Source organism: Heterodontus francisci, unplaced genomic scaffold, assembly GCF_036365525.1.
Source record: "Heterodontus francisci isolate sHetFra1 unplaced genomic scaffold, sHetFra1.hap1 HAP1_SCAFFOLD_452, whole genome shotgun sequence".
Classification (NCBI taxonomy): domain Eukaryota; kingdom Metazoa; phylum Chordata; class Chondrichthyes; order Heterodontiformes; family Heterodontidae; genus Heterodontus; species Heterodontus francisci.
Window position 1 is genome coordinate 895023 of NW_027141290.1, and position 27484 is coordinate 922506.

The 27484-nt window shown below is 42.2% G+C and overlaps 3 protein-coding genes across 3 annotated transcripts; 2 read left to right on the forward strand and 1 right to left on the reverse strand.

The window, feature by feature from the left end:
• The first annotated feature begins 644 nt into the window (after positions 1 to 644).
• On the forward strand, positions 645 to 1351 carry LOC137362628 (histone H1.2-like). Its single transcript, XM_068026981.1, has 2 exons — positions 645 to 878; positions 941 to 1351. The coding sequence occupies exons 1-2, from the start codon at positions 645 to 647 to the stop codon at positions 1349 to 1351; spliced, it is 645 nt and encodes a 214-aa protein (XP_067883082.1).
• A 1761-nt stretch (positions 1352 to 3112) lies between these two features.
• Positions 3113 to 3478, forward strand: LOC137362616 (histone H3-like; the record flags this gene model as incomplete). Its single annotated transcript, XM_068026968.1, has 1 exon — positions 3113 to 3478. A coding segment is annotated over exon 1 (366 nt), but the record flags the coding sequence as incomplete, so codon positions are not given.
• Positions 3479 to 4238: 760 nt separating this feature from the next.
• On the reverse strand, positions 4239 to 4643 carry LOC137362629 (histone H2A-like). Its single transcript, XM_068026982.1, has one exon. It carries the CDS (start codon positions 4641 to 4643, stop codon positions 4239 to 4241), a length of 405 nt encoding a protein of 134 aa, XP_067883083.1.
• Between the last annotated feature and the right edge of the window lie 22841 nt (positions 4644 to 27484).

Consider the following 27484-nt stretch of genomic DNA (forward strand, 5'->3'; position numbering starts at 1 on the left):
TATTTACCTCAGCAGAGAGATCAAAACCTGTCCTGGGAACTCTACATTTAACGAACAGTTCGGCATGAGAATGTGTAGATGTGAATATTGTCTAAGAGCGAGTGTATTAAAGGTGCTGGCGGGTTAGTCTAAGGTCACTGTGTTTGTGGGACCGGACTCATCGACGGATTTCCGAGTCCCTCTTGTGTCAAGTAACAAGATTTTCCAGTCAAAGAAGCACATTGATCCCCTTCTCATTCCCAAAGTGGGAATTCAGTGTAGTTTCTTTGTTTATTTCAAGATTTCAGTCAAAATGTAGAGAACATGTAAGCTATCGGGAGAAAGAGCGCCATCAGTGCAGCAATAAAACGGGTTTCAGTCAAAAATGGAGTCTTTACTTCAAGTGCAAACTTTTGGATAGCAAGCATTCTGATGTCAGGGACAGGAAGGATCTAGTCTGGGATTCTACAGTACCCGAATTTCAGTGGAATCGGAGAGTTTAGGCCCAGAGAGAAAAACAGAGAGGCAGCAGGAGCCGGAAGCTGACAGCAGGTTGTCTCCGCCCCCGTCCGCTCACTGCCTTTAAGTTGCTCAGTGTCGCCACCACCGGCTTCATTTCTGACCCAGTTCTGACTGACAGAGAGAAGTTGTGCAGAGTCTCGGACATGACCGATACAGCAGGCGCCGAAACGGCTCCTCCAGTCGCCGCCGCTGAAGTCAAGACTCCCAAGAAGAAGAAAGCGGCTCCCCGGAACAGGTCAGCCGGACCCACGTTGAGCGAGAAGATCCTCAAGATTGTGGCGGATTGCTCCGAAAGCAAGGGGACCTCACTGCCCGTCATAAAGAAGGCTCTGGGTCGGAGCGGTGTGGATGTGGGGAAGTTCAGGAAATCAAGCAAAGTATCAGGAGGAATGTGAACAAAGGTGCACAGCAGCGGAACGGGCGCCTCCGGCTCCTTCAGAATCCCGAAGCAGGGAACCAAGGGAAATGTGGGAAAGAAAGTGAAGTCAGGAGCAGGCTAAAAACCTTTAGTGAAGAAAACAGCTGGCAAGAAAGTGACAGCAGAGAAATCAGCAGCCAAGAAATTACCAGTCAAGAAACTAGCAGCCAAGGAATCGGCAGCGAAGAAAGCAGCAGGCAAGAAAGTGAACAGCAAGAAGGTGGCAACGCCAAAGAAATCCCCAGAGCAGAAAGCAGCGCTTCCGAGAAAGTCTACTGTGAAGAAGGCCAAAAAACCCAAGAGTGCCAAGGGCGGAAAGGCGATCAAGAAAGTTCAATCATCAAGGGGCAAGACCAAGCCGAAAGCAGCAAAGGCTCAGAAAGCAGTCCCTGGAAAGAAGTGAAACTGCACGGGAAAGTTGTAGACATCTGAACCCAAAGGCTCTTTTCAGAGCCACCCAGTTCTCTCAGGAAAGAGCTGTTCCCCCGATCAAATGATCCCTGTCCCGCCGCCGTGTGCACATTTCACAGAGAAATGATGGGAAGTAAATGCAGGATCCCTGGTGACTCGCTGACATTCACGACACTCAGCCCTTCCCCCACTCTCTGTAACAAAACAGAGGGGCCTCACTGTAACTGGGGATCTGTACGGTACATTCTCAGTTCATGCTCGTTTCACTAATTCAGAGTGAGAGGGTCTATCACAGGAATACTGGCGAGAAACCCGCGTCACAACTCAAACACCAATACATGAGTTTCTCTAATTCAGCTGGGGTAAGGTGTTAGTAAAATACTCAATCCGTCTGGGAGGGGAGGTGTGTGGAAACGGGTTGACTTGTGATCGGAAGCACAGTACTTAGGCGGGTAGATGACCAACTTTTCATTGCAACAGATCCTTATTTAACAGCTGCGGGTTTCTGTTATCTTTGACTATAAAGGCCGAGTCTGGAAGTTTTGTGCTGGGCTCTGTTGTTGAGAGTTTTTTTTTTGAATTGGTGGTTCGAGCAAGTGGGAGGCGGTGCTGGAGGATGAAAGACATTTCTCTGCTCTGTCTGTCACTCAGTTTCCTCTCCGCCCCGCCTCTCACTCTCTGTCACATTCTCAGTCAGGTCCGGGCGGGCTGTATAAAAACGGCAGCAGAAACAGCTCGTTTCTCATTCAGCAGTGATTTGAGTGAAGTCTGGAAGAGGTAAAGGAGGCAAAGGACTGGGCAAAGGAGGAGCAAAGCCCGACACCGCAAAGTGCTTCGTGATAACATCCAGGACATCACCAAGCCAGCAATCCGCCGGCTGGCTCGCCGTGGTGGAGTGAAGCACATCTCGGGTTTGATCTATGAGGAGACCCGCGGGGTGCTGAAGGTTTTCCTGGAGAGTGTGATCAGAGATGCGGTCACCTACACTGAACACGCCAAGCGCAAGACGGTCACCGCCATGGATCTGGTGTGCGCTCTGAAACGCCAGGGCCGCACTCTCTATGCATTCGGCGGCAAAACAAATCCACCCTTTCTACCAAACACAAAGGCTCTTCCAAGAGCCACCCAAAGACTCACAGAGAGAGCAGTGACATGGCAACTTGAATTAATACGATCAAGTTATCTGTATATTGTTTATCTTTATCAACAACTGCTTTTGCACATCTTTTCATTCTCTCAGTAAGTTTACATATCACTGAAATTTCACTGTCTTTTTTTCTTCATTATTTATCGAACACGTCATGAATTAAACGGCTGCATTTGATAATTTATACGTCAGGGTCTGAACTGCCGGCACGAAGCGGGATTTACTGCCGTTATTGTAAGAAATGACTGGCGCTTTCTTCCCGCCATAGACCACTGTTCCAACTGTGTTGCAAGACACAGAGGGGGACTCTAGGACGAAAGAAATAAAGCTACAAGGAGTGAGATTTTATAATTGTCCCCGCCAAATTAGGTGTTTTTTAATCTTTGCCTTGTTTGCTCATCGGAAATTGGCGGGCTTTTTGAAATTGATTAAATTTCAGTTTCAGTTACAGTTCAACCAATCAGTGCACAGCATTTCCCGCCGCTCTTTTACTTCCCGGAGCTGGTTTCAAACTTGACTGATGGACGGGGCTGCATCCAATCACAACACAAGGGCGGTCCCTCTACTGTCTTAAATAGACAGTCCCTGAGCAGCCTCAACATTTACAGTGTCTTTGTTCCACATCTTCCACCACAATGGCCAGAACCAAGCAGAAAGCGCGCAAATCGACTGGAGGGAAAGCTACCTGCAAGCAGCTGGCTACCAAAGCGGCCCGCAAGAGCGCTCCAGCCACGGTCGGAGTGAAGAAGCCTCACCGGTATAGACCCGGCACTGTGGCTCTGCGGGAGATCCGCCGCCACCAGAAATCCACCGAGCTGCTCATCCGCAAACTGCCCTTCCAGCGCCTGGTGCGGGAGATCGCGCAGGACTTCAAGACAGACCTGCGCTTCCAGAGCTCGGCCGTCATTGCCCTGCAGGAGGCCAGCGAAGCTTACCTGGTGGGGCTCTTTGAGGTCACCAACCTGTGCGCCATCCACGCCAAGCGAGTCACCATCATGCCCAAAGACATCCAGCTGGCCCGCCGTATCCGCGGGGAGCGCGCCGAAACTCACCCTGCCCCGAACTGAGTTTGGCATCAAATAACACAACGGCTCTTTTAAGAGCCACCAAATCGGCAAAACAAAGAACAGCGATCTCCTGTTGTCGATTCCAGCAGAGAAAACTGTGGTCTAGAGCAGATCACTTTATTGGAGAGCCTATCATTTTGCAAAAGCTTTTGTTGTGCTTAAACGGTAGATTTGTTAAAATGTCACAAGAGGCGAGCAGTTAAATGCCCGAATCCTAGTAGGGAGAAGGCTGAGGGGAGATCTGATTGAAATGTACAACATTTTGGCGGGTCTGGAGAGAGTGGAGGTGAAGAGTCTTAGCAGAGAGGTCAGTGACTATGGGCCATATGTTTAAAGTGATTGGTAGAAAAATTAGAGGGCAAACGAGGATTTTATTTTCACCTTGAGGGTGGTGGGAGTCTGGAACTCACTGCCTGAAAGGGTAGTTGAGGCAGAGACCCCCAATTCATTCAAAAGGAATCTGGATATGCATCTGAAGTGTTGTAATCTGCAGGGCGACGGACTGAATGCTGGACGGTGGGATTAGAATAGGTGGGTCGTTTTTCGGCCGACACCCACACGATGGGGCAAGTGCCCTCTTTCTATCCCAACACAAAGCAGCGCTAGCATTATAAAATTGCCGCCTCTCAGACAGCAAGCAGCCCTTGAACAGATAAAGTGGGTGGCTCTGAAAAGAGCCTTTGGGTTCGCAGATTTATGTCAGGCTGCTTCTCTTGCTCTTTGTGCTCGGAGCGCTGGTTTTCTTGGGTAGCAGCACGGCCTGGATATTAGGCAGCACAACGCCCTGAGCGATGGTCACCCCTCCCAGCAGCCTGGTGAGCTCCTCGTCGTTGCGGACTGCCAGCTGGAGGTGTCTGGGGATGATGCGGGTCTTCTTGTTGTCCCGGGCCGCGTTGCCGGCCAGCTCGAGGATTTCAGCTGTCAGATACTCGAGCACAGCAGCCAGATAAACCGGGGCTCCGGCACCCACACGCTCAGCATCGTTCCCCTTTTTAAGGAACCTGTGAACACGGCCCACCGGGAGCTGCATTCCAGCCCGGGAGGAGCGAGACTTGGCCTTGGACCGAGCTTTACCACCGGTCTTCCCTCTTCCAGACATTTCCACAATCTGACAAACACTTTCAGGAAGAATGCTGAGAACCGCCCACAATGGTCCTATTTATACCTTCGGGAGGAATGGTGTCGGCGGCACTGGTGATTGGTCACTCAGCACTGGGTGTCATTGTACTCTTCATGTGACCAATCAGAGAGCTGCTGAATTCACCAATCCGGAGACGCCAAGGAGATGAGGGCGGAAAATAACGGAGCGAAATTGTCAGACTGTAAACGATTTTTCAAATTTGAAAAGCCCGCCAATATATTTGTAAAACACAGAGCGGCTTCAATATAGATCATCACATTTTCTGGTAACTTGGTTTTACCGCAAATATTTTAAAATCTTTTTCATATTGTATTATTCTGCATGTGGTAACAATTCCAGATTCGCTTTCACATTCCGCCATCTATTCGGGTTCACTCTCTATCCTTTTTGAAACTTTCTATAACCAGCGGACAGAAAGCCTCTTTCACAGCATTCTGTAACCATTTCAGCTCAATGTTCCTAATGATACCGCATCACTGATTATAGATTGATCCCTATTATTAGTGAGAGACAACAGCGGAGCGTATAATCTTAGTGTCAGGTGTCAAAGAGTGAGACTGAGGGTTCCCACACCACCGGGGTTTCTAGATAATGTGCTGATTACTTACTGAGGACAAACTTGATCTCGGGATATGAGTGACTGAGAAATGATGCATGTGCGTTAAATCAGATTTTATTATCGAAATACAGCAAAGGGGCCGAAAATGACCGAGTCCGTGAACAAAGCTCACAAATGGTCAGTAATTAATGATCGGGACATTATTAAGTAGAGACAGGAAGATCGCACGGGCAGTGAAACTGAATGAACCAGAATCTGTGGGATTAAAACAGAGATCACAAAGGCAGTTGGAAAATACTTGGTAAAAATATCAAAACAAATTGATATTATAGAGATAATGTTGTAGCTTTTTGAGAGACGTGGTGGGTGGCTCTTAAAGTTCGGAACTCGCATTTTATACACATCACCAGAGCTCTATGTTCATGAAGGATGGGGTGAAAACCGTGTTCGTGATTGGCTGGTTTACAATGAAGTCAATTCTTGAGATTCTGTATTTATCTGATTGGGTATCTAAAGTAACCAATCAAATTTAGTGCTCGGCGAAGCCACAACATTTCGCCGCTGTCAGCTCATCCATTGCTTTTGCCTGTCACCTATCCACCGATATCCCTGACTTTCTCACTCCCTCTGTTACTGTCTCTTCAACTGTTTCAGTTCTGTTGGCACCAGCCTGTCACCTTTTTCATTCTGCACGGATCATTCCTCCGCACTTCAGCTTACTCACAGAAGACAAGGTGGCCGAGTGATTAAAACGATGAACTGCTAATCTGTTGTGATCTGCATGCATGGGTTTGTATTCCATACTCCTTGTTTCTGAATGTTTAAAATAAGAGCACCGTCTTCGTGTTCCATTCGAGTGCGCTGGTTCTTTCTAAACAAGAAATACAGATGTGTAAAATAAACACAGTGACGGTGTTGTACTGGAGTATTGTATCCAGTTCTGCTCATTTGAGGGTAAAGAGGAGATTTATCAGAATGTGTGAAGTCGGTAGAGATGGGTTTGTTCTGCATTGAATCATCAACATTGAAACAGTTGAAGAGGAAGTAGTAGAGGGAGTCAGAAATTCAGGGATATTGGTGGATAGGTGACAGGCAAGATCAGTGGACGAGCTGACTAAAGGGAGATTTACTACAAGCGTGAAACATCATGACAAGTGAGACAAGGAAGAACAGTTCCCATTAGCTCATTGTACAAGGACATAGTGACAGAAATTGAGGATTTTGGGCAGGAGATTTGGTGCGAACACGGAGTGAGTGGTTTGGCACTTACTTCCCACAAGGGTGCTGGAAGTAGAGACAATCAATTACTTCAAGAGATTATTTACTCAGCATTTGAAGGAATTAAACTTGCAGAGCTACAGGGATCGACCGGTGGAGTGAGTGTGACTGGATTGCACTGTGGAGAGCTGTCATGGACTCGATGGGCCAAATAGCCTCCTTCGGTGTCTGTAAATAACTCTATGTTTAGTATTAGTTTCAGACTGAAAGCTGATCAGTTTAAAGGCTATTTTAAATCTATATTTATTCAAAAAATGATAAATTTCTGGGAGACGTACATGGATGATGAGAATCATTTTATAAATTGCATTGACTTGTTCAGTTTTAAAACTGTTTTTTTTTGTATTTTGTCTGTGTTTAGCTTGTACTCTGTTCCCATCAGTTCCTGGTCTGTGAGTGTGGGTTTACCTCATTTTATTTCATTCTCTGTTATCTGAGTGTGGGTTCAATATTTACCCAGAGCACCGTTTGTGAACTGAACTTTACCTATCTCCCTTTTTATTATTATTTAACAAAGATCTGCACACTCTTGTTTCTGACTGAGAACTCATTTATTAGTTTAAAGGACATGTCTTCTTTAACATAAATTTCATTGAAAGAAAATTGAACTTCAGCATTGTGGGAGACGCACAGGGATGATGAGAGTCTTTTGTAAGTTTTAATTTGGAAATCACATTGATCATTTTTAAGTTATAAAATGAAGCTGCATGATACCAGAATTGAGGTCTGACCTGAAGCAGAGAACCCATGTCAACTGCTTGGAAGGCAGATATTCTCAGCACTATACCAACATCACTCTGTGAGTTTAACGTACGTAAATGAGTACATTATTCTGTAACATTTATTTTCTGTTCTGTGACTATGTCTGGTTCCAGTTCATCATGTCAGCCTCTGGTACTCTGTATGAGGTAGGATTAATGTGGACTATGTCAGTTTCTGGTACTGCCTATGAGTGTGAATATATTTCTGTATCCATCAGTCTCTCAAATTGAATGTGAGTGTGGATTAATTCATTTATCATCCGTCTCCGCATCTGACAGTGAGAATGTGATTCATTCAGTATCTCTCTGTCTCTGGTATTGTTTGTGAATGTGTTGCTTATTCTGTGTTTTTCTGTGACTGGTAGAGTTTGTGAGTGTGGCATTCATTCTGTACCTGTTAGGAAAATTATTGAATGGCATTGTGGACTCAGTGTTTTTTAGGCACTCCAACTCGATGTGAATCAGATTTGTACTGTGTCTGTCGGTTTCACCTCATGTAATTGAGTGTGGGATTCATTATATAGCTGTCAGTATCTGGCTGTGACAGATATATAGATAGATAGATAGATAGATAGATAGATAGATAGATAGATAGATAGATAGATAGATAGATAGATAGATAGATAGATAGATAGACAGATAGATAGATATATAGATAGATAGATAGAGAGATAGATAGATAGATAGATAGATAGATAGATAGATAGATAGATAGATAGATAGATAGATAGATAGACAGATAGACAGACAGACAGACAGATAGATAGATAGATCGATAGATAGATAGATAGATCGACAGACAGATAGACATTTGATCTACAAGGCAGTAAAGGGTTATTGGGACAGCCAGGAAAGTGAAGTTAAACACAGTCAGATCAGCCATGATCATATTAAATGGCAGAGTAATGTGGAGAGGCCACATGGCCTACTCTTGGTCATATTTGTTATGTTCTTATGATCTTCTCTTACTTGACATGATTGTGGGCCACATTCTGTATCTTTAAATAACTGGTCCTGTGTGTCAATGTAGGTTCATTCTGAATTTGACAGTCTCTGGTACAGAATGTGTGTTTGCAATTCATTCCTTATGTATCTGCCTCTGGGGGAGTGTGCAAGTGTGAGATTAATTCTGTATCAGCCAGCATCCGTACTGTGTATGCATGTTGGACCCATTCAGTATATGTAAGTTATGGGTACTGTGTCTGTATATGTGATTCATTCTCCATCCATTCGGCTCTGGTACCCTGTTTCAGTGTCGGATTCAATTTGCATCTATGTGTCTCTGTGTTGTATGTGTCTGTGTGATCCTACTGTATCCTGTATTTAATATGTACCTCAAGCATTCTGTTGGCTACTGTTTCATATTTTTGTGTATCAATATTTGTCCCTTGTGTTTAATTTAAAATATGGATTAACTATTTCATCGCTGCCTGTTTTATTCAATTCTCGTACATGAGTTGTGAATTGGTATCCAATTCATAGTTCTTCCAAATTAACTGTGAGTGTTAATCTTTCAATCTGATACATGAACTGGTATGGACAGTCAAATTTCTTTGTATTGTAAAAACATAGAATGAATACTGTATGTTTCTGTCTGACCCATAGTGAAATGTTTGGAATTGTTTGAACTGTGTAACTCAGTTAAAATTGTGGGGCACCTGTTGGGACTTATTCTCTAGCTTTCAATCAGGTAAATTTTGCCTGTTCTAGTTAAGATATCTTATTTGAAATATAGTCAAATTGACAGAGTGTATTTAAATCTGATAATGAGTGTGATTTTAGACTGGGGTTGATGTATCTACCAGTCAGCTGCAGTGAAAGAGAAACAACTTCAATCTTTCCTGCTCTGCTTGACTGTTGGATTGAAAATGTGTCTCTTGATCTTGGGATCAGTGTGGGTCTGACTACTTCTTTTGTTTGTTGCAGTGGAAAAGATGAGCTGGCTGTGTCACTGTGCTTTGTGAGTGACACTGTATCTACCTACTGTGTGTTGGAACAAGCTGGCTGCTCTTTTCCTTGTGTCCAGGAGTCAGGACTTTCATTCTGGCTCCTTCAAATGTTTGCCTGCAGGAAGAAAAAGTAATTCTTAGACTTGAAGAAAGGTCAGTGAGAAGAATCACAGAATAATTACAGTGCAGAAGGAGGCCATTTGGCCCATCGTGTTTGCACCGGTTCTCTGAAAGAGCAACTCCCTCAATTCCATTCCCCTGCCTTCTCTATATGACCCTGCAAATTCTTCCCTTTCATACAACTGTCTAATTCCCTTTTGAATACTTCGGTCAAACCTGCCTCCACCAAATTCTCAGGCAGTGCATTCCAGACCTTAACCACTCGCTGCATGAAAAAGGTTTTCCTCATGTACCTTTTGCTTTTCTTATCAAATACTTTAAATTTGTGCCCTCTCGTTCTCGATCCTCTCATGAGTAGGAATTGTTACTCTCTATCTGCTCTACCCAGACCCCTCATGATTTTGAATCCCTCTATCAGATCACCTCTCAGTCTTCTCTTCCCCAAGTCAAACAGTCCTAACTTCTCCAATCTATCTTCATAACTGAAATTTCTCATCCCTGGAACCATACTTGCAAAGTTTCTCTGTACTCTCTCTGATGCCCTCAGGACTTTCCTCATGTGAGGTGCCCAGAATTGGACATAACACTCCAGCTGAGGCTGAATTAGTGTATTACAGAAGTTCAACATAACTTCCTTGCTCTTGTACTTTATTCCACTATGAATGAAGCCTCGGATGCTGTATGTTTTATTAAACACATTCTTAACCTGTCCTGACACTTTCAATGATTTATGCACAGACACACCTCAGTCCCTTTGCTCCTGCACCCCCTTTAGAATTGTACCTTTTATTTTATATAACTCCTCCATGTTCTTACTACCAAAATGAATCACCTCACATTTCTTTGCATTGAACTTCATCTGCCACCGGGCTGTCCATTCCACCAACTTGTCTATGTCCTTTTATAGTTCGACACTATCCACCTCACGTTTCAAAATGCTTCCAAGTTTCGTATCATTTGCATACTTTGAACTTGTGCACCAAGGTCTCGGAGATTAACCTATATCAGCCAAAGCTGGGGTCCAAACACTGATCCCTGGAAAACTCCATCACAAGCTTCGTCCAGCCAAAAAATCATCCATTATCCACTGCTCTTTGTTTCCTGTCACTCAGGCAATTTCGTATCTCGTTGCGACCGTCCATTTTATTGCACGAACTACATGTTTGATCACAAGTCTGTTGTGTGGCACTGTATCAAACGCCTTTTGAAAGTCCATGTACACCACATCAACAGCATTGCCCTCATCAACCCTCTTTGTTACCTCCTCAAAAGACTTCAGCAATTTGCTTAAACATGATTTTCCCTGAAGAAATCCATGCTGCCTTTCCTTAATTAACTCACATTTAAAGTCATAGAGTTCTACAGCACATAAATAGGACCTTCGGCCCATCATGTACATGCCGGCCATCAAGTACCTAAGTATTCTAATCCCATTTTCCAGCACTTGGCCAGTATCCCTGTGTGCTATGGCAGTTCAAATGTTCATCCAAATACTTCTTGAATGTTGTGAGGGTTTCTGCCTCTACCATCTCTTCAGACAGTGTGATCTACATTTCAACCATCTTCTGGGTGAAAATATTTTTCCTCAAAGCCCCTTTAAACCTCCTGTTCCTTACCTTAAATCTATGTCCCCTGATTATTGACATCTCTGCTCAAGGGGAAAAAAAATCTATCCTATCTATGCTCCTCTTAATTTTGTTTCCCTCAATCAGGTCCCTCCTCAGCCTTTTCTGCTTTAATAGTAGCTGTGACTATTGATTTTGCACCTAATAAATTTTTCTCGATCTTTTCCCAACACTGAATTTAAACTAACAGGCCTGTAGTTGATTGGCTTATATTTACACCCTTTTTTGAACAAGCGTGTAACCTTTGCAATTCGGTAGTCCTTTAGTACCACCCCCGAGTCTAAGGAAGAGTGAAAAATTATGGCCAGATCCTCTGTGATTTCCACCCTCACTTCCCTCAGTTTTCTTAGATGCATCTCATCTGGCTCTGGTGCTTTATCCACTTTACGTACAGACAGACTATCTAATATTTCTTCTTTATCAATTTTAAAACCCTTTAATATCTGACTTATCTCCTCTTTCAACATTACCAAGGAAGAAGATGCAACCCAGCCAAAGACAGATGCAAAGTATTCCTTTAATACCACAGCTATGCCCTCTGCCTCCATTTGAAAATCCACGTTCTGGTCCCTAATCGGCCGCACTCCTCCTTTTACCACCTTTTTACTATTTATATGCTTATAGAAAACGTTGGGATTTCCTTTACTGCTCGCTGGCAATCTCATTTCATGTTCTCCCATTGCTTCTCTTATTTGTTTTTTCACTTCCCCTCTGGACCATCTATATTCAGCCTGGTTCATACTAATATTTTCTACCTGGCATCTCTGAGAAGCACACTTTTTCTTCTTTATCTTAAACTCTACTTCTTTTGCCATCCAATGAGTTCTGGGTTTGTTTGTTTTAATTTTCCGCTTCAAGGGAACATTCATCGACTGTGCCTGAACTATCTCTTCTTTGAAGGTAACCCAATGTTCATCGACCTGTTTTACTGCCAGCTTTAGACTCCAATTTATTCGCCCCAGCTCCATCCTTACCCCGTTGAAGTTGACTTTCCCCCAGTTAATTATTCGTACCTTGGACTACTCTTTGTCCTTTTCCATAGTCAACCTAAACCGTATGATACAATGATCACTATCCCTTAAATGCACTCCTTATGATACTTGATCCACTTGGTCCACCTCATTCCGAAGAACCAGGTCCAACAGTGCCTCCTTTATCGTTGGACTAGCAACATACTGTTGTAGAAAATTTTCCTGAACATACTCTCGGAAATCTTGCCCCACACTGCCCTTTACACTACTATTATGCCAGTCTATGTTTGGATAATTAAACTCTCCCATTATAACTACCCTACAATTTTTGCACCGTGCTGTAATTTCCTTGCAAATTTGTTTTTCCATGCCCTACCCACTAGCTGGTGGCCTATAGACAACACCGAGCAATGTATCTGCAGCTTTTTTGTTCCTTAGCTCGAGCTAAATTGATTCTGTCCTCGACCCCTCTGGGACATCCTTTTTCTCCAGCACTGAAATACTCTCCTTAATCAAAACTGACACCCCTCCCCCTTTATTTCCTTTCATGTTTTCCCTGAACAACTTGTATCCAGGAATATTTAACACCCAGTCCTGTCCTTCTTTGAGCCAGGTCTCTGTCAGAGCCTATTTTTCATCTTATTTCCACATGACAATCTCCGCCTGTACCTCACCAGTCTTATTAACCACACTCCGTGTGTTCACATACATGTACCCTGATTCAGACTGTATTACTTTCTCTCTTATTCTGACCCCACCTGATAGCCTATTATTCCCTACTGTTGTGTTATCAGTCTCGCCCAGTGTTCTGTGCATCTCGGTATCCCTCTCTAATACCTGCAGCTGGTTCCCACACCCCTGACAATTAAATGACATGATACAAAAGTGATCAATGCAATCTTTTCAATAATCATCATTATGAACAATCGGAAACTGAAAACCAGCAACTTAAACAGTGTCTGTCTCCTGTAGCACTCTGCTTCTGCTTGCCACCTGTTTGCAGCGGTTGTGCAACAGTTTGTCAGATTCAGAAACAACCTATGCCCCTCACCGCTCCATGAATCGGACTTCCCGATGAAGTAGTGACGTCTCCCTTCCCGCCTGCTCACTCCATGTTCCGAGACCAGCTTCTGCTCCACAGTGCACATTGCAAACAGTCCCCGACTCCAGCTGAACTTCCCCGCTGTTCAATGCTAATCTCTGAGCACATCGACATAAGCTCCCAAACCTGGTGTTGCTGCAGCAAGCAGATGCTGTTTGTTCACTGACCCCGGGAACCAGATGTTTCCTTTCGCCGCTGATCTAAACAATCTTCCGCTCAATCGGTGAATGGAGCTCACAGGCAGAGCTGGGGAAGGAGTGCGCATGCCGTCTTCGCCTCATGATGACGTCATAGTGGGCTGCGTTACATCGCGCGTGCGCAGATCTCTGCAACAATTCAGCTTCAAAACTCAATGGGAACTTTGGTCACTGACCCGAAACGTTAACTCTGCTTCTCTTTCCACAAATGCTGCCAGACCTACTGAGTGGTTCCAGCATTTCTTGTTTTCATTTCAGATTTCCAGCATCCGCAGTATTTTGCTTTTATTTGAGGGAACTTAGCCCATTTCACACTCATCAATGTCTGAACAATGAAACTGAACATGGGATCTGAATGGAGGGAGGGTGGGGAGGGGTGGAGGGAATCGATAACCGAGAAAGCCGGGAGCTGATCCCATTTAGATGTTCAAATTGCCGTCTGTCCCTGCAGGGTGTTTGTTATTATTGAGACCCTCCTCTCAAAAAAATCGGACAGAAATATGGGAGGAAGGAGGGAGTCGGTGTGTTTGCTGGGACCTTGTAGAATTAATTTCAGTCAGCAAAGGTTTCTCTAACCGGAGTGAAACACGCAGTCAATGTGAGTAATACCGAATGGCGATCTTCATCGTTTCATTCCAAACAAGAGAGACACGGAGCTGCCGCGATTATACCGGACACACAAACACAGTGACAATAGAGCCCAACCCAGAGTTTCAGCTCCCGGTTGTTAAATGTCTTCATGTACACAGTCTTTGCTGTGAATCTCTGGGGTTAGTTGCCGATGCCGAGCCCTGTATCCCTGAAACACTCGGAAGCAGGAGATCCTCACACTCCATTTTGAAAGATTTATGGACAGGAATTTATCCAAACTTTGGCTGAGTCAATCATAACCTGCTGTTCAATCATAGTACTATTCAAACAATTAATGAGACATTCTGTTCACTACTCGGGTCCTGAACTCGGTTTGAGCAGATCAAAAAGTGAAAGGTTCAGCATTTTTCCAGATGTAACAGACAGAGCTGGATAGAGGGACTCAGGGCTAATCCTGCACACACAGGGCAGTTTGAGTGACAGTCACACAGGGACGGGAAATGGTCTCGATTCCGTTGCCTACTCACCCAACAAGGACAGTTCGGGACTGACTAAACATCCAACTCACTATAATTCAGTACTGGAGAAAGACAGAGGCTTGTCCACTCCATCTTTCCTTACTGTATCTGGGACATCATGTAAGGGAAAGTGTTCCAATGCCTCTCACTCTCAGACAGCAACTGATATGTGTTCAGACAGTCAGTGTTAGTCATTCACTTACCATGAATAGGCGTCTCTCCAAGAACCTGTAAATCCAATATCCCGAAGCAGCTGTTCTACTCAGAACTTGGTCATGGTAAGAGAACCCCAGGAGGACAGTGGAAAAACTTCAGAGATGTCCTCAAATCATCCCTCATTTGGGAAGACATTGTAATCTTCAGGGATATTTGTCAGGAACATGCAAAGGCGAACTCGACGCAGCGAAGGCAGCACCCACACCTCCGATGCAGTGATTTACCTGACCCTTCCAGCACCACCTGTCCCTGATGTGACAGAGTCTGCAGATCATGCATTGGACTTATCAGCCATTTCATAACCCATCAAACTGGAGTGGAAAAAAGTCATCCCTGATAGTGAGGGACTGTCTGAGATGGAAGAGAATAAATAGGTCAAAATAATGATCAGCAATAATAATGAACTGGATAGGGAGGAGATCGAGAGTAGGGAGATAGAATAGGGAGGGGAAGTGGCCTGTGACGTTTATATAATGTAACACATTGACAGAGATCCTGTCCTATTTGGGTAAAGACTTATTCAAGATAGAAAAATGTAAACTACTCTCTCGCTGACATAGTGTACCAGAGACAACCTCTCTATTATTTCCAAACACAAAACTGGGCCAGATTATGAACAAATACGGTATTTCACACTGAACAACTTTTACCTGTTGGACTCTCTGCACATTCGCAGGACAAGGCCATTCAGATATATTTTCAGTCACTAAGAGATTCATTCTGATGACATGAAGCAGAGACTCTCAGATGTTTAACTTTCATCCCTCAAACACTCGAACTCACTTTTACATTTCTACGAGATCCGTTTGGCCAGGTTAGGAGCCGCCCACTCACCCCTTCCTCCGCTTTATTCCGACCATCTTCCAGTCTCACTGTCACACACGTTAACATTAATTTGCTTTTGATCAATATAATTCAAAGGTTGTTTGCAGCGCCAATCATTGAAATAATGATGACAGTGATTTGTACAAAACATCCCATATCGAGCCTATCACCGTGATTGCAACCAGACAGAATAGCGAGAGTGCAGGTGGGAAGCGAAACAAGTTTATAAGAGACAGTATGAGAAAATATTAAAGGGTAAAACCAAAGGAAATCAATAATCATTTATAAACAAATAACATTTCAAATGACAGTGCAAAAAATTGTGCTTTGTTTATGGGCAAAGAAAGAAACGCCCATGTGATGGGAAAGGTAATGAAAAGGTGTAATAATATAAAAGCAAAATACTGCAGATGCTGGAAATCTGAAGTAAAAACAAGAAATGCTGGAACCACTCAGCAGGTCTGGCAGCATCTGTGGAAAGAGAAGCAGAGTTAACGTTCCGATGAAGGGTCACTGACCCGAAACGTTAACTCTGCTTCTCTTTCCACAGATGCTGCCAGACCTGCTGAGTGATTCCAGCATTTCTTGTTTTTGTTCATGAAATGGTGTGTTATATGTATGTTCACAAAAGAAAGGGGTGAAGTTAATATCCCGATATAGGAGGGGTGCAGAGTTATTGGATAGGATGAAAAAGTTCTGGATAGGTTGACATCTCTTTAAGTTAATAAGTCCAGAAAGGAAGTATCCCAAATTACTGAGGGACATACCAGAAGCTCAGAGCAAAATCCTTGAATATGGAAGATGTGCCAGGTGACTGAAGGATTACATTACCGTTCTGGAAAGGAGAAGGAAAAATCTGGTAACAAAGACCATTATTTTTGACATCAGTGGTGAATTAATAAAGGACAACCAGTACGGATTTGCTGAGGGCACATCATGTGCAACTAACATGAATGAATACTTGTGGTTGAAGTTACTGAAGGTAATTCAGTAATTATTGGATATATGCTCTTCCAAAGGCATTCGATCAAGTAGTGAATAACAGACTTACATGGAGAATAGAAATCCATGTAAAAAATTGACCCTGGCATCCTGAGATGGTAGTTGGTTAAAGGATAGGAGGTTATTCTGTGACCTTGTCTTATTTACACCTTCTCCTTTGTTATCTCTTGCCCCACCCCCACTTTACTTGATAATAACCTTTTACAATTCTAATATTTGCTCGTTCTGAAGTAGGGTCACTGACCTGAAACGTTAACTCTGCTTCTATCTCCAAAGATGCTGCCAGACCTGCTGAGTATTTCCAGCATTTCTTGTTTTTATTTCAGATTTCCTGCATCCGCAGTATTTGGCTTTTATTTTAGAGTTTAGTAGTTAACTGATCCTTTCTGCTGACTGGGCAGAACTATGCAGCGGGGTGACGCAGAAAACTGTACGAAGAACATTAATTCGATAGGGCCGACAATGTCGAAGTTTGAGGATGACAGAATACATAGCAATGTGTGCAAATAGTAAAGAGCTGTAAGTTTCAGGTAGATGTTACCTGAACAGAGGTGAGACAGAGAATACCCAACCCGTCTCACCTTTAGATTCCTGACCAAGATAGACCTGCAAGGTACAAACTCAAGTTATGTGACCAAGTCAGAGAGTTTATTAGGCTTAACTAAGATGGACAAAGTTAATACTTAACAATGGTAATAGACATGCAGCAACACACAACACCCGTTCTTGTTTCTGTGCTTGCTGCGGCACGGACTTCTCTCCTTCTTCATCCCTTGCTGTGTTTTCTTGACTGTATTCTATCTTCTCCTTTTAAATACCAACGATCTTCTGTTGACCCCTGTCTAAGTGTGATGACGATGTCCTGTAACACCCTTTCTTTTATCCTTTTTGTGGTGCAAGGATGTTACCATATTAGTTTTGAATTGTTCTAAGTGTCCTAATTGGTCCAGGTTGACATCATTGTTTGACACTAGTTAGTTAATAGTTGAATCTACACACATTACAGATGCTTCCCGATTCTTTCTATTTTAGCAAAGATCCTAAAGGTTACATTCTTGCTGATCCCAGACATTTTTTTCTTTAATTCTGCCTTTATCTCTTCTCTCTCCCTGCAAGGAGTGCTGGTGTCTCTCCCATTGTTCTCACACAAAGGTTTAAACAAAGTATAGCCTTGAAAACAAATTTCATAATAAAGCAAGCAACAGATCAAACAGACTTCAATATATTGATGTACAAAGCATATCATTAATCCGATTATTTTAGTTGTTCTTATTTGTCACAAACGTAAAATATGTCACGGTCCATCGCCCCCACATTGTGGATCCCCCTCCAGCTACATGACTTGCCCTTTTTTTCCTATGGCTACGTGCATCTTCCACACTGACACCACTCTCAACATGACATTTTGACGTAGTTCAGTGAAGATGACCGTCATGCTTTACAATCCAACCTTGACATTGCAGTTCTTGCACAAATGTAAGCCATGAAAATACTCTAAACTTTACACAGCGGTGAGCAGTGTTCAGGTGATACAGAAAATCTGGTGCGTTGGGCAGAGACAATCATTTGATCTATCAAAGACTCTTGATGTTATGCTCCTATCTATACTACTTACAACACAACTATTCTTTTGTTATTGAAAAGCTTGGATAGATGGCTCTGGGTTGTGTTATCTAAGTAAGTGGTTGTTCTCCTGACAGCAATGTGGATTGAGGGGAAATTTGATACAGGCTTAGGTAAGTTAGACAAGGAGAATCTGTTCCCATTAGTTGATGGTACAAGGACTAGGAGACACAGATTGATGGTTTTGGTAAAGAGATGCAGGGAAATATGAGGAAGCACTTTTTGTTTTACCTGCTGCAACTGTCTGTGCACAAGTGTGGTGGAAGCAGAGACAATCAATGATTTCAATAGGAAATTGGAGAAACACTTGAAGGAAACAAACTTGCTCCAGGGCGACGCTGATCAAGCAGGAGAATGAATCTGATTGGATGATGAGAATATTTTATCAACTTCAATTCTGTCAAAGCTTTGAAATTTTTCGTTTGTAAAATACTGCAACATAAAGTAAACCTGCATCTTCGGATTGCGATGGTCAGGAAACGAACCCAGACCCACTGCTTGGAAGGTAGCTACGCTCACCACTGCACCACCATCGCTTACTGCAATGCATTTTCCGGCGTTTTGATTAATAGAATGCTGTACAATGATTTCAACCTGTCGCAGCAATACGTTCATGTCAATAAAAACACAACACTATGAATGCTGGAAATCTGAAATAAAAACAGACAGTGCTGCAAATATTCTGATCAAAGGTCACTCACCTGAAACGTTAACTCTGCTTCTCTCGACACAAATGCTGCCAGACCTGCTCAGTATTTCCAACATTTCTTGTTTTTATTTCAGATTTCCAGCATCCGCAGTATTTTGCTTTTATTTTAGAGTTTAGCAGTGAACTGATCCTTTTTGCTTACTGGGCAGAAGTATGCAGTGGAGGGACGCAGAAAACTGTACGAAAAATAATGTTTTTAACGGGCCCACAATTTCGAAGTTTGAGGAGGACAAAATACATAGCAATGTATGCATATAGTAAAGAGCTGTACGTTTCAAGAAGATGATCCCTGAACAGAGGTGAGACAGAGAATACCCAAACCGTCTCACCTTTAGATTCCTGACCAAGATAGACCTACAAGGTACAAACTCAAGTTATGTGACCAAGTCAGAGAGTTTATTAGGTTTAACTAAGATGTACAAAGTTAATACTTAACAATGGTAATAGATATGCAGTAACGCACAACACCCGTTCTTGTTTCTGTGCTTGCTTCGGCACGGACTTCTCTCCTTCTTCTTCAATTGCTGTGTTTTCTTAACTGTATTCTATATTCTCCTTTTAAGTACAACGATCTTCTGTTGACCCCTGTCTAAGTGTGATGACGATGTCCTGTAACACCCTTTCTTTTATCCTTTTTGTGGTGCAAGGATGTTACCATATTAGTTTTGAATTGTTCTAAGTGTCCTAATTGGTCCAGGTTGACATCATTGTTTGACACTTGTTAGTTAATGGTTGAATCTACACACATTACAGATGTTTCCCGATTCTTTCTATTTTAGCAAAGATCCTAAAGGTTACATTCTTGCTGATCCCAGACATTTTTTCTTTAATTCTGCCTTTATCTAATCTCACTCCCTGCAAGGAGTGCTGGTGACTCTCCCATTGTTCTCACACAAAGGTTTAAACAAAGGATAGCCTTGAAAACACATTTCGTACTAAAGCAAGCAACAGATCAAACAGACTTCAATATATTGATGTGCAAAGCATATCATTAATCCTATTATTTTAGTTGTTCTTATTTGTCACAAACGTAAAATATGTCACGGTCCATCGCCCCCACATTGTGGATCCCCCTCCAGCTACATGACTTGCCCTTTTTTTCCTATGGCTACGTGCATCTTCCACACTGACAACACTCTCAACATGACATTTTGACGTAGTTCAGTGAAGATGACCGTCATGCTTTACAATCCAACCTTGACATTGCAGTTCTTGCATAAATGTAAGCCATGAAAATACTCTAAACTTTACACAGCGGTGAGCAGTGTTCAGGTGATACAGAAAATCTGGTGCGTTCGGCAGAGACAATCAGTTGATCTATCAAATTCTCTTGATGTTATGCTCCTATCTATACTACTTACAACACAACTATTCTTTTGTTATTGAAAAGCTTGGATAGATGGCTCTGGATTGTGTTATCTAAGTAAGTGGTTGTTCTCCTTACAGAAATGTGGATTGAGGGGAAATTTGATACAGGTGTCGGTAAGTTGGACAAGGAGAACCTGTTGCCATTAGTTGATGGTACAAGGACTAGGAGACACAGATTGATGGTTTGGGGAAAGAGATGCAGGGAAATGTGAGGAAGCACATTTTGTTATAACTGCTGCAACTGTCTGTCCACAAGTGTGGTGGAAGCAGAGACAATCAATGATTTCAATAGGAAATTGGAGAAACACTTGAAGGAAACTAACCTGCTCCAGGGCGAAGCTGATCAAGCAGGAGAATGAATCTGATTGGATGATGAGAATATTTTATCAACTTCAATTCTGTCAAGGCTTTGAAATCTTTTCGTTTGCAAAATATTGCAACATCAAGTAAACATGCAATTTTAGATTGAGATGGTCGGGAATCGAACCAAGGTCAACTGCGTGGAAGCTAGCTATGCTCACCACTATACCACCATCGCTTACTGCGCTATGTCTTTCCGGCGTTTTGATTAATAGAATGCTGTACAAAGATTTCAACTTGCAGCTGAGCAATCCGTTCATGTCCATAAAAACACAATACTGTGAATGCTGGAAATCTGAAATAAAAACAGACAGTGCTGCAAATATTCTGATCAAAGGTCACTCACCTGAAACGTTAACTGTGTTTCTCTCTGCACAGATGCTGCCAGACCTGCTGAGTATTTCCAGCATTTCTTGTTTTTATTTCAGATTTCCAGCATCCGCAGCATTTTGCTTTTATTTTAGAGTTTCGTAGTGAACTGATCCTTTTTGCTTACTGGGCAGAACTATGCAGTGAGGTGACGCAGAAAACTGCATGGAGAACAATGTTTTTAACGGGCCCACAATTTCGAAGTTTGAGGAGGACAAAATACATAGCAATGTATGCATATAGTAAAGAGCTGTAAGTTTCAGGTAGATGTTACCTGAACAGAGGTGAGACAGAGAATACACAACCCGTCTCACCTTTAGATTCCTGACCCAGATAGACCTAAAAGGTACAAACTCAAGTTATGTGACCAAGTCAGAGAGTTTATTAGGCTTAACTAAGATGGACAAAGTTAATACTTAACAATGGTAATAGAAATTCAGTAACGCACAACACCCGTTCTTGTTTCTGTGCTTGCTGCGGCACGGACTTCTCTCCTTCTTCATCCCTTGCTGTGTTTTCTTGACTGTATTCTATCTTCTCCCTTTAAATACCAACGATCTTCTGTTGACCCCTGTCTAAGTGTGATGACGATGTCCTGTAACACCCTTTCTTTTAACCTTTTTGTGGTGCAAGGATGTTACCATATTAGTTTTGAATTGTTCTAAGTGTCCTAATTGGTCCAGGTTGACATCATTGTTTGACACTAGTTAGTTAATAGTTGAATCTACACACATTACAGATGCTTCCCGATTCTTTCTATTTTAGCAAAGATCCTAAAGGTTACATTCTTGCTGATCCCAGACATTTTTTTATTTAATTCTGCCTTTATCTCTTCTCTCTCCCTGCAAGGAGCGCTGGTGTCTCTCCCATTGTTCTCACACAAAGGTTTAAACAAAGTATAGCCTTGAAAACAAATTTCGTAATAAATCAAGCAACAGATCAAACAGACTTCAATATATTGATGTACAAAGCATATCATTAATCCTATTATTTTAGTTGTTCTTATTTGTCAGAAACGTAAAATATGTCACGGTCCATCGCCCCCACATTGTGGATCCCCCTCCAGCTACATGACTTGCCTTTTTTTTCCTTTGGCTACGTGCATCTTCCACACTGACACCACTCTCTACATGACATTTTGACGTAGTTCAGTGAAGATGACCGTCATGCTTTACAATCCAACCTTGACATTGCAGTTCTTGCATAAATGTAAGCCATGAAAATACTCTAAACTTTACACAGCGGTGAGCAGTGTTCAGGTGATACAGAAAATCTGGTGCGTTGGGCAGAGACAATCAGTTGATCTATCAAAGTCTCTTGCTGTTATGCTCCTATCTATACTTCTGACAACACAACAATTCTTTTGTTATTGAAAAGCTTGTATAGATGGCTCTGGATTGTGTTATCTAAGGAAGTGGTTGTTCTCCTTCCAGCAATGTGGATTGAGGGGAAATTTGATACAGGTGTCGGTAAGCTAGACAGGGAGAACCTGTTTCCATTAGCTGATGGTACAAGGACAAGGAGACACAGATTGACGGTTTTGGGAAAGAGATGCAGGGAAATGTGAGGAAGCACTTTTTGTCATACCTGCTGCAACTGTCTGTTCACAAGAGTGGTGGAAGCAGAGACAATCAATGATTTCAATAGGAAATTGGAGAAACACTTGAAGGAAACAAACTTGCTCCAGGGCGACGCTGATCAAGCAGGAGAATGAATCTGATTGGATGATGAGAATATTTTATCAACTTCAATTCTGTCAAGGCTTTGAAACTTTTTCGTTTGTAAAATACTGCAACAGAAAGTAAACCTGCAATTTAAGATTGCGATGGTCGGGAATCGAAGCCAGGCCAACTGCTTAAAAGGCAGCTCCGCTCACCACTATACCACCATCGCTTACGGCACTGAGCACCTCCGGCGTTTTGATTAATAGAATGCTGTACAATGATTTCAACTTGCAGCTGAGCAATGCGTTCATGTTCATAAAAACACAACATTGTGAATGCTGGAAATCTGAAATAAAAACAGACAGTGTTGCAAATATTCTGATCAAAGGTCACTCACCTGAAACGTTAACTGTGTTTCTCTCTACACAGATGCTGCCAGACCTGCTGAGTATTTCCAGCATTTCTTGTTTTTATTTCAGATTTCCAGCATCCGCAGCATTTTGATTTTATTTTAGAGTTTCGTTGTGAGCTGATCCTTTTTGCTTAATGGCAGAACTATGCAGTGAGGTGACGCAGAAAACTGTACGGAGAACAATGTTTTTAACGGGCCCACAATTTCGAAGTTTGAGGAGGACAAAATACATAGCAATATATGCATATAGTAAAGAGCTGTAAGTTTCAGGTAGATGTTACGTGAACAGAGGTGAGACAGAGAATACACAACCCGTCTCACCTTTAGATTCCTGACCAAGATAGATCTACAAGGTACAAACTCAAGTTATGTGACCAAGTCAGAGAGTTTATTAGGCTTAACTAAGATGTACAAAGTTAATACTTAACAATGGAAATAGATATGCAGCGACACACAACACCCGTTCTTGTTTCTGTGCTTGCTGCGGCACGGACTTCTCTTCTTCTTCATCCCTTGCTGTGTTTTCTTGACTGTATTCTGTCTTCTCCTTTTAAGTACCAACGATCTTCTATTGACCCCTGTCTAAGTGTGATGACGATGTCCTGTAACACCCTTTCTTTTATCCTTTTTGTGGTGCAAGAATGTTACCATATTAGTTTTGAATTGTTCTAAGTGTCCTAATTGGTCCAGGTTGACATCATTGTTTGACACTAGTTAGTTAATAGTTGAATCTACACACATTACAGATGCTTCCAGATTCTTTCTACTTTAGCAAAGATCCTAAAGGTTACATTCTTGCTGATCCCAGACATTTTTTTCTTTAATTCTGCCTTTATCTCTTCTCTCTCCCTGCAAGGAGTGCTGGTGTCTCTCCCATTGTTCTCACACAAAGGTTTAAACAAAGTATAGCCTTGAAAACAAATTTCATAATAAAGCAAGCAACAGATCAAACAGACTTCAATCTATTGATGTACAAAGCACATCATTAATCCTATTATTTTCGTTGTTCTTATTTGTCACAAACGTAAAATATGTCACGGTCCATCGCCCCCACATTGTGGATCCCTCTCCAGCTACATGACTTGCCCTTTTTTTCCTATGGCTACGTGCATCTTCCACACCACTCTCAACATGACCTTTTGACGTAGTTCAGTGAAGATGACCGTCATGCTTTACAATCCAACCTTGACATTGTAGTTCTTGCATAAATGTAAGCCATGAAAATACTCCAAACTTTACACAGCGGTGAGCAGTGTTCAGGTGATACAGAAAATCTGGTGCGTTGGGCAGAGACAATCAGTTGATCTATCAAAGTCTCTTGATGTTATGCTCCTGTCTATACTACTTACAGCACAACTATTCTTTTGTTATTCAAAAGCTTGGATAGATGGCTCTGGATTGTGTTATCTAAGTAAGTGGTTGTTCTCCTTACAGCAATGTGGATTGAGGGGAAATTTGATGCAGGTGTAGGTAAGTTAGATAAGGAGAACCTGTTCACATTAGTTGATGGTACAAGGACTAGGAGACACAGATTGATGGTTTTGGGAAAGAGATGCAGGGAAATGTAAGGAAGCACTTTTTGTTATACCTGCTGCAACTGTCTGTCCACAAGTGTGGTGGAAGCAGTGAAAATCAATGATTTCAATAGGAAATTGGAGAAACACTTGAATGAAACAAACTTGCTGCAGGGCGACGCCGATCAAGCAGGAGAATGAAGCTGATTGGATGATGAGAATATTTTATCAACTTCTATTCTGCAATGGCTTTGACATTTTTTTCCTTTGTAAAACATTGCAACATAAATTTGACCTGCGATTGGACATTGCGGTGACCAAGCACAACAGCTCCTTGCAGATCTCCACAATGTACCAAAATAAAGCATCAAGCACATCGGCTCTTTTAGGATCCACTGACAGAGTCTCTGAAAGAATCGATTTACTGCAGTTATTTGAATACCAACAGCTGAAGGTAACTTCGAGATCTCCGACAGGAACGTTCATGGATCGGTTCGATCATTGCGTCATTTTTTAATTCCCTGCCTTAAAATAACTACCGGCCAATGATCTGTATTGTATCTGTCAGTTCCTAGTATGTGAATGTTGATTTTACTCTGCACCTGTCAGTTCCTGGTATGTAAATGTTGATTTTACTCTGCACCTGTCAGTTCCTGGTATGTGAATGTTGATTTTACTCTGTACCTGTCAGTTCCTGGTATGTGAATGTTGATTTTACTCTGTCCCTGTCAGTTCCTGGTATGTGAATGTTGATTTTACTCTGCACCTGTCAATTCCTGGTATGTGAATGTTGATTTTGCTCTGCACCTGTCAGTTACTGGTATGTGAATGTTGGTTTTACTCTGTACCTGTCAATTCCTGGTATGTGAATGTTGATTTTACTCTGCACCTGTCAGTTCCTGGTATGTGAATGTTGGTTTTACTCTGTAACTGTCAATTCCTGGTATGTGAATGTTGATTTTACTCTGTACCTGTCAGTTCCTGGTATGTGAATGCTGACTTTACTCTGCACCTGTCAGTTCCTGGTATGTGAATGTTGGTTTTACTCTGTACCTGTCAATTCCTGGTATGTGAATGTTGATTTTACTCTGCACCTGTCAGTTCCTGGCATGTGAATGTTGATTTTACTCTGCACCTGTCAGTTCCTGGTATGTGAATGTTGATTTTACTCTGTACCTGTCAGTTCCTGGTATGTGAATGTTGATTTTACTCTGTACCTGTCAGTTCCTGGTATGTGAATGTTGATTTTACTCTGTACCTGTCAGTTCCTGGTATGTGAATGTTGATTTTACTCTGTACCTGTCAGTTTCTGGTGTATGAACGTTGCTTTTACTCTATGTCTGTCAGTTCCTGGTTTGTGAATGTTGATTTTACTCTGTATCTGTCAGTTTGTGCAATGGGAGGGGCCAATAGAAGATCGTTAGCGCTTAGAAGGAGAAGGTAGAACACAGTCAAGAAAAAACAGCAAAGGAAGAAGAAGGAGAGAAGTCCGTGCCGCAGCAAGTACAGAAACAAGAATGGGTGTTGTGTTTTACTGAATATCTATTGCCTTGTTAAGTATTAACTTTGTGCATCTTAGTTAAACCTAATGAACTCTCTGACTTGGTCACATAACTTGAGTTTGTACCTTGTAGGTCTATCTTGGTCAGGAATCTAAAGGTGCGATGGCTTGGGTATTCTCTGTCTCACCTCTGTTCAGGTGACATCGACCTGAAACTTACAGCTCTTTACCATTTGCATGCATTGCTATGTATTTTGTCCTCCTCAAACGTCGACATTGTGCGCCCGATAAAAACATTGTTCTTCGTACAGTTTTCTGCGTCACTCCACTGCATAGTTCTGTCCCAGTAAGCAAAAAGGATCAGTTCACGACTAAACTCTAAAATAAAAGCAAAATACTGCGGATGCTGGAAATCTGAAATAAAAACAAGAAATGCTGGAAATACTCAGCAGGTCTGGCAGCATCTGTGGAGAGCGAAGCAGAGTTAACATTTCAGGTCGGTGACCTTACTTCAGAACGAGCAAATATTAGAATTGTAAAAGGTTATAAGCAAGTAAAGTGGGGGTGGGGGAAGAGATAACAAAAGAGAAGGTGTAAATAGGACAAGGTCACAGAATAGCCTCCTATCCTTTAACCAACTATCATCTCAGGATACCAGTGTCAATTTTAACATGCATTTCTATTCTCCATGTAAGTCTGTTATTCACTACTTGATTGAATGCCTTTGGAAGAGCATATATCCAAGAATTACTGTACTACCTTCAGTAACTTCAACCACAAGAATTCAATGATGTTAGTCGCACATGATTTTTCCTGAACAAATCCGTCCTGGTTGTCCTTTATTAATTCACCACTGTTGTCAAAAATAATGGTCTTTGTTACCAGATATTTCCTTCTCCTTTCCAGAACAGGAGTGTAATCCATCAGTCACCTGGCACACCTTCCATATTCAAAGAGTTTGCTCAGAGCTTCTGGTATCTCACTCAGTAATATGGGATACTTCCTTTCTGGACTTATTAACTTAAAGAGATGTCAACCTATCCAGAACTTTTTCATCCTATCCAATAACTCTGCACCCCTCTTCTCCCGTGATATTAACTTAACCCTTTTCTTTTGTGAACATACATATAACACACTATTTCATTACCTTTTCCTTCACATAAGCGTTTCTTTCTTTATCCATAAACAAAGCCCAATTTTTTGCACTGTCATTTGAATTTTTGTTTCTTGATAAATGGTTATTGATTTCCTTTTTGTTTCCCCATTAATATTTTCTCATACTGTCTCTTATAAACTTGTTTCCCTTCCCAACTGCACTCTCACTATTCCGCCCGGTTGGAATCATGGTGATCGGGTGGATATTGGATATTTTGTACAATTCACTGCCATTATTATTTCAATGATTGGCGCTGCAAACAACCTTTGAATTATCTTGATCAAAAGCAAATTAATGGTACTGTGTGTGACAGTGAGACTGGAAGATGGTCGGAATAAAGCGGAGGAAGGGGTGAGGGGGCGGCTCCTAAACTGGCCAAACGGATCTCGTAGAAGTGTCAAAGTGAATC